The 7,500-nt window shown below is 40.1% G+C and overlaps 1 protein-coding gene across 1 annotated transcript in view; it reads right to left on the bottom strand.

The window, feature by feature from the left end:
- The window catches only part of LOC138016340 (neuronal acetylcholine receptor subunit non-alpha-2-like), a 17,300-nt gene that overhangs the window by 1,234 nt on the left and 8,566 nt on the right, over nt 1–7,500 (bottom strand). The window contains exons 5-7 of the mRNA XM_068863492.1: nt 6,255–6,496; nt 4,351–4,785; nt 1–2,098 (exon numbers count right to left, since the gene is read on the bottom strand). The exon at nt 1–2,098 is cut by the window's left edge and continues 1,234 nt beyond it. Of these exons, the coding sequence (XP_068719593.1) occupies nt 1,749–2,098; nt 4,351–4,785; nt 6,255–6,496 (1,027 nt within the window). The 3' untranslated portion in view covers nt 1–1,748. The remainder of the gene's footprint in view (nt 2,099–4,350; nt 4,786–6,254; nt 6,497–7,500) is intronic.

Raw genomic sequence — 7,500 nt, 5'->3', positions numbered from 1 at the left:
CGTGTGCCAGGCAGGTCACGAGAGTATGAATTGTAGTATCCTATTTTAACATCCAAACAGACAAAGTGATTAGAGCCAGTAGACCTAGAGTCCATTACCGAAGATTAATAATCTGGTGTCAGGTTTTAGTAAAAGTCGTTGCCATTTTTGACGGTGGATGCCATTCTTAGTAATCTTTTTTTTATTCGGTTAGCTTTCAATGAATTGTTAGGGTTAAACTTCATTTACATATATACTTTAAAATTGCGATGTTTGGAGTCTAGTGGTTAAGTGCGTTAGCACTTTTGCTATTGAACGGAGGTCGATGTCGTTCATCCTACCTTTTATAAATGTTTTTTCGGATTTTTTTTTCAAAATTCTAAGTGACATAGGCTACCAATCTATTCCTAGTATTTTTTTCCTCATTTGCAAACGACAAACTTTACAGTGAAAATTGTTCGAAATGTCATCCAAATGGCATCGATCGTTTTCTAAACGTAAGTTAGCGTCCCCTTCAGCGTCAGGAAAAGTGTCTATTTTTAAATCAAGTTTGTCCGGAAAATAAACAATAGACCAAAAATCGGCTAAATCAATGTTGTACCCAATTCAAATCTCCTGGGGTTAAGATTTCTTGTTTTTTATATTTGCATTATAATATAGCATTCACGTTTAATAAATGACATGGAAATACCTAGAACCTTAGGGAATTAACATTAGTGTTAAATCGATTTCTATTGTTCAGTGTCCCCTAGGGATTCAAAATACCAGAGAGTTGACGCTAGAGTAGTCAACTCAGTAGTAGTGTCAAAATTAGTGTTAAACTGTGTTTCTCTCAAGTGTGACTGCAACCACTGAGTCTGCCGATTTGGTCTGACTATTGTTTATTTTCCTGAAAAACTTGGTTTGAAATAAGACAGTTTTCTGATAATGGGACAAGCACCTTTTGGATAAGGCTATGTTCACACGGGACAGGTCCCAAATGGATCCGACCTGATCCTGGAACGGACCACTTCTGTTCACACCGGACCGATTTGTTACGGATCAGGTACTAGATCGAAGCGACCCCAGCAGCTGTTTCTATCATTTAAGTATGTGCAGAATGCACCTAAAAGCTTTCAAAATGGCGCCGAAAAAGGCTACTTCGACAGAGGAAGGAGATTTAACTATAGTGCCCATGCTTAAATTGTGCTGCTAGTACCGAAGGGAACCGGTCCAGGGGTCCGTTTCTCGAAAGTCCCGAAAACTTTCGGGACCGAAAAGCCCTTTGTGAAAGTGCTAACCACTTGTTTTGGAAAGCCCATCTTTTACCATGTTTTTGAGCCAATTAAAAGAAACATGTCTGTAAAGTTTGACGCCTTAAATCCTCCATTCTCTGTCCTTGAGATACAGAACACATTGTGACACCCGAAAATGGCCCGTAAAGTTTCGGGACTTTCGAGAAACGGGCCCCAGGTGTTTACACGGTGACAGGTCCATTTGGGAACGAAACGGTTCCAAAACTGAACCTGCTTTTTCGGAGGTCCAGAAATCGGACCTGATTGGGAACGGGTTGGTGGTACCGTTTAGCTAGTGTTAACGTACACTAGGGTTTTTTGGTGATTCAAAACGTTTTAACCGGGAAAATCGAAAGAAACAATTGTGTAAATGAAGAGAAATCTGTATCAGAAATACAGATATTGATAAATAAAACATTTCTTTTGTTTTCCCATCATGAATTATTAGTGCATTTTGTAAGACTAATTAAACGATATCCCAACATGTGAGAAGTTTTAGAATGTATCAATTGAAGATAAATGTACTGAATGGCCAAAAAAAACAAACGAAGACACGACAAACAAAGTCAAGAACACCCAGAAGAAAACGCGATCCAAGGCTTTCGCAATCTCTTTCCAAGTTTCTTGATTCATAGCAGATTCGTCAAACGTGTTGGTGCCAAAAGTAACGGAAATTCGCGGCCTCTTTGTCTCAACTTCGCCAAGCTCTAAAACATCAACATTTTCCTTGTCTTCCTCTTCCTTTCCTGATTCGGCTTTTTCAACTCCAGGTACCGTGTTTGGTACGGGTGCGTGGCTGTTTTTTCGTGTGAACATTCTTCTCCTACACGTTATATCATTTATGACTGATACAGTATAAAAAGAAAATGATATCAGCATTTGATTATATAGATAGCAATGAAGTACCGAGAATTATCTTTTTTCTTCAAATTTTATATCTTCGTTGTGCCAAGTTCCTTAGCAGTTTCATGTTTTTGTCCGTATTTTTGACCCTGACCCTACACAAAACACACTTTTTTTAAAGAATACTATTTTGGTCTTCTTTGAAAGAATTTACTCGTGCCTATTTATTACAAATTACAGCTCGAAATCATTGATTACCTATGCAAACCCAATTTGCATTGGTAATTAATACCCTGGGGATTATGCAAATGAGACTATGAAAGAGGTTACATGTGCTCCACCGTGTCACTCTACTCGAGGGCGCAAAAGGGTTTGGCAACCTTCCCTCCCACCCATTCGAGTAAGTTGGGATTGATCCTCATGGCTCCCATCTTCGCCTGGTCATGGGCTTGTCCCAGGCCAGAGCGATTCTCCATACCTTATTACCATATCATTAATAACATTACCCAGGGTAGAATATTACACTATACTTATACCTAATCTAAGTAAAGGCGTATGCGGAAAACGTTTGCCAACGTTTAACATAAATCATCATAATTACATAGATGATTATTGAAAGTTCTTTGCACTGATTGGTTGCACTTGAGGTGATTAATTATTACGTGATAATTACCGAAGCGCTTTTATTTTCTTTTTTCAAAATGGCCGCAGGCCGTTTTGTCGATGTTTTCAAGAAAACTAATTTTCATACTTTTGGTTGAAATAAGCACAAGTAATTTTTTTTAGAATACGAGCTCGTGCAATTTGTAGTCTGAAAAGTTTACAATTGCTTATTTATACCAAATTACACAAGAGATTACTTATTTTAATAAGTAATTTCTTGTGTAATTAGTAATATTATTAAAATTATTATTATTAAAATTATTGAAATTATTAAAATAATGTACATGAAAAAAAAAGGAAGATAGAACGTCCAACAAGTGAAATTTTGGCAGACACACACGCTTTAATTTTCTTTGAAGTTCATTGAAACAGATTTCTTTTTGTCAAATTCGAACTCACTTCACAAGAATATGTATCGTCCAAAACACCATGAGAACCCCATGACACCCCATGAGAATTGCACTCTTTTTTAGCCAATCAGAACTGAGTATTTTTTCATGTTTATTACAAGCATAATACAGGTCCAGGCAAACACCTTCAACATTTGCTTCAACATCCGTTTGATTTTGTTGAAGTTGAACGATATTGAACGATATTGAACGATGTTGACTGCGGAGGTGGGCAAACGATTTCAACACGTCATCGACATTTGATTCAACAAAGCTTCACGAGAGAAGCCTGGGGTCCGTTTCTCGAAAATGTTTCGGGCCCGAAAAGCCATTTTTGAAAGTGCCAACCGCTTGTTTTGGAAAGCCGATCTTTTAACATGTTTTCAAGCTAACTGAAAGGAACATGTCTGTGAAGTTAGACGACTTAAAACCCCTCCGTTCTTGAGATACAAAGGGAATTGTGACAACCGAAAATGGCCCGTAAAGTTTCCGGACTTTCGAGAAACGGGCCCCTGGCCTTCCGTCCTAGGCTGCCGTCGCGGTTGTTACTATGGATACGGAGGATAAGTCATGGAGAGACCGATAAGTGCGCACGTGCATACCAAACAATGTTGAAAGACTGTGGCAAACGGCTCCAACTTTATTTGACATTTGCGAATACAAAAGAGAGGCCCTTACCGGGGAGGGTCCTTGTTCCCTTGTTCCCAGCTTTTTTATCCCTAAAATTGTTTATTTTTTTCCCCTTGTTCCCTAAAATATTTTGACATTGTTCCCCTCTTCCCCAGTTCAAATTAGCCATGTTCCCTTTTTTCTCAAAACTCCCGGGAGGGCCTCAAAAGAAATGATGAATGGTTGTGGAAGCAAAATTGAAACGCTTTTAAACTCATTCAACATCGATTCAACACGGTTAAAAGAGGTAAGGGGCGGGGGGGGGGGGGGGGGGAGACAGGAAGGGGACAAACCGTTTCAACATCAGTGTTCAACAAAATGGAACATATCAATGTCGAAAAAACGGTTGTGATTGGTCGACATGGTAGTTACAATAGTAATTTAGAGTTTTATCGTTTGTCTCACGATGTAGTCACTTTAAATGTAGATCAAAATCGAACGCGATTTGAAGCCGTTTACCTCAACTACAGTAAAAGAGCAACGATCTGTTGGTTGCCTATACTCCCAGAAGGGAGTTAAGCCAATGAACTAACCTGTTAGATAAGTCAGTAACTTCGGTGGCGCAGACGTAGCGTGATGAGCCTTCAGTACCAAAACAGTAGCGGCCAGCGCCAGCCCTATCTCAAACATGACCACTGTGTAGTAAACACCAATCAAAGGCAGCGTCTCCGACTGCTCCGGAAGTTGTTCGGTGACCACGAGTAGGTACACGCTTACAGCCAATAGAATGGTAGCACATAATCCAATTCGCTCTCCGCTTTCCGCCGGAATGAAGAAGCTTACGAGAATCAGCAAACCGATGATCATGCAAGGCACGATTGAAAAAAGAACGAAATACATGGGACGGCGACCGATGTAGAACGACACGACGACTTCAGAGAACTCACCTTGTGGCTTTTGTGAGTTAACTTTCTTTATTTCAATGCTCCTCAAGGCCCAATAACCATTTGACCCATTAAGTTTTAGATCTGGAGGACGAAATTAGAAAAGAAGGCTCAATTTACATACGGCTGTGAGCTATATCTTTTCTCTCTCAAAGATCCCAGCAAGTAAAGATCGCGGGCACATTGTCCCCCAGTGTTAAGCCCCATGGAGGTATACCGCAGGGGACTAAACTAGCTCCTCTCCTCTTCGCAATCCTGGTCAACAATTTGGCTTCAGAATGGCCGACACGTGTCTCCTCATCGTGGCTGGTAACATTGGCAGGTATGCTGCTCAAAGAGGTAAGAGACTCAACTCGAGGAAGTGCAAGGAAATGGTTATTAACCCCCTTCAGTAAACCCCCTTCCCACTAGTACCCCTTGACATCATGGGGTCACGCATTGAGAGAGTGCATTCGTACAAAAATCCTGGGCATAATTCTATCTCACGACCTGACATGGAATGCACATGTGGAACACATTTCTAAAAGGGCCAACAAACTGTTGTACGCCATCCGCATTCTCAAGAAAGCCTGTGTTCCCAAGGGTGACATTGTTAAAGTGTCTATTAGCCTTATACGAAGCATCCTTGAATACGCTGTACCAGCATTGGCAAATATCCCGTTTTACCTAGAGAACGCGATTGAATAGAACCAGAAAATGGCGATAGCAGTCATCTTCCCAGGTGTACCCTATGATGAGGCCCTGCGAACCGCAGGAGTTACAACCCTTACTGCACGCAGGGACCTCATATGCAAGAGGTTTATTCGGAACATTAAAACCTCCTGATTCCTTTCTAATCTACTACCAACTACAACAGAAGTCTCCCACGGGTACACACTCCGTTCAGGACAGTTAACATATGACAAGGTTTTACCTAATTCTTCTCGCTTGAATAATTTTGTTACTTATAAATTCCAATGATTATAGTATTTGCTGACTGCTCATGTAATTCAGTCACCTTGACTGCAATATCAGTTAAATAAAGGAGATTATATTTGTTTTCCCTTTCCGTTTATTATAGATCTTGTAAACGTCAAAACGTCGGCTACCTGTGCTTTTGTTTAGGCTATGTTACAAGGCTTCCCTAAGGCTTCGTTTTTGTTGTTTGTATTTTAGTTTGACGTTAAGTTCCGCTAAATCTATGGAATAAACCTTGAACTGACCTGGTTTTTCGTGGCTTATTAGTATCGAACGACTCGTGATACATTACCTAGACCACGGAACATTTATTGTTTATTTTGACCTTTGAATCACCAGGAGCTACAAAAACTTTCCCTTAAGTCTACTGAACGTGAAGTACTCATTTACAGCTCTAGGATTGGGCACAGAATTAGGTTAGACGGGTGTTAGCCTGAGGATTAGTGTTTATGTCTAAATTAACGTTAGAGGGTCACTAAGTGAACGTCAGCGCCAGCTTTTGCCGACACATGTAACGTCAAGTTGAAGAGATCTTGATGAGTAGTGGACCTTTTGTGACGTTTTTGAAACATAACTAACACACCCGGCCCAGATACCTTTATGAGGATCATCGCTTTTGATTGTCTGAGTGCTGATTTCAATAAGAGTGCGATCAGCCGTCAATGAGCGAAACACCATACTGCACTTTTGCTTGTCAAAGGGAAAGTACTCCACATCTAGATCACATGAACTTTGGAATGTTTCAGGAGACACCCATGTATTTAGTCCATCGTATTGCACTTTCACATAGGTTCGGAATTTTTCCAAGTGACCTGCTTGAAAGCCCAATCCATCAGCGCTGAAACACAATTGGAGTCGTTATCTGGATATGTTTGTCAAATTAACAGAATCTAATGAAAGGTTGCAAATGACTTTAGAAAACCAAGCAACAATTCTTTGAACAGTCGCAACAACGCGAACAGCGTTAAAGACTATCCGAATTCAAAGCAATTGCGTGTAACTTGCTCACAACGCAAAAAGAAAAAAAAACAACACTAGTGTAGCAGCTCTCGTAACCTGATTTTGTTTGGTAATGTAAGCAGTGAGCCTCCTCTATTGTTTTTAAGTCCAAAGCCGGTGATACAAGGTTCAACATTTGTTGATCAACAAATGTTGCAGCTCTTGTTCAACAAATGTTGAACAGTATGTCGTATCATGTTGAATGTTGAAATATGCCATTCAACACGTTGAACATTTTTGAACGATGTTGAACGAAAATAGAGACTAGTTCTATTCCGTTCAACACGTTTGTGCAACAAATGTTGCAAGATGTTGAACCATGTATCATCGGCTTAAGACATTGTTTCAATTGTTAAGTCTTTTGTTTTTGGCGAGGTAGCGAGCCAATCACATTATACGTTACGAGAGCTGCTACATCACCCAAAAAAACCGTGTACGTCGCGGTTGCTGTTGGGTTTTCCTTTTCATTTTCTTGAAAACATGGCGCACGATCTTTATGTAAGGGTTATTGACCTGGAGCTAGATGAGGGGATGTGTGATATATTCCCCACGTGTCGATCCCGAATCAGTAGACCGAGGGCTCGGCACGAGGGGAGTATATCAGATATCTCCGAGGGACAGGTCAATAAAATGCTTATTGGTCAGTTGGTGAGGTTTTCTACAATTAATATATATATATATATATATATATAACTTCAGGTGAGTTCCACACTGATAAATCCAGAATAGTGCTCAACAATAATGGAGCGGTAATAACAATGTTTTTCTACTCAATATAGTTTCATATGGACTTTAATACAGGTCTGTTTTGTAGACCAACAAGGAGTTGGGCCACTCATCAGT

Source organism: Montipora capricornis, chromosome 9 (genome assembly GCF_036669925.1).
Source record: "Montipora capricornis isolate CH-2021 chromosome 9, ASM3666992v2, whole genome shotgun sequence".
NCBI classification, from domain to species: Eukaryota; Metazoa; Cnidaria; class Anthozoa; order Scleractinia; family Acroporidae; genus Montipora; species Montipora capricornis.
Note: the sequence above shows the minus strand (reverse complement) of the source record. Positions and strands in the feature narration are given on the sequence as shown.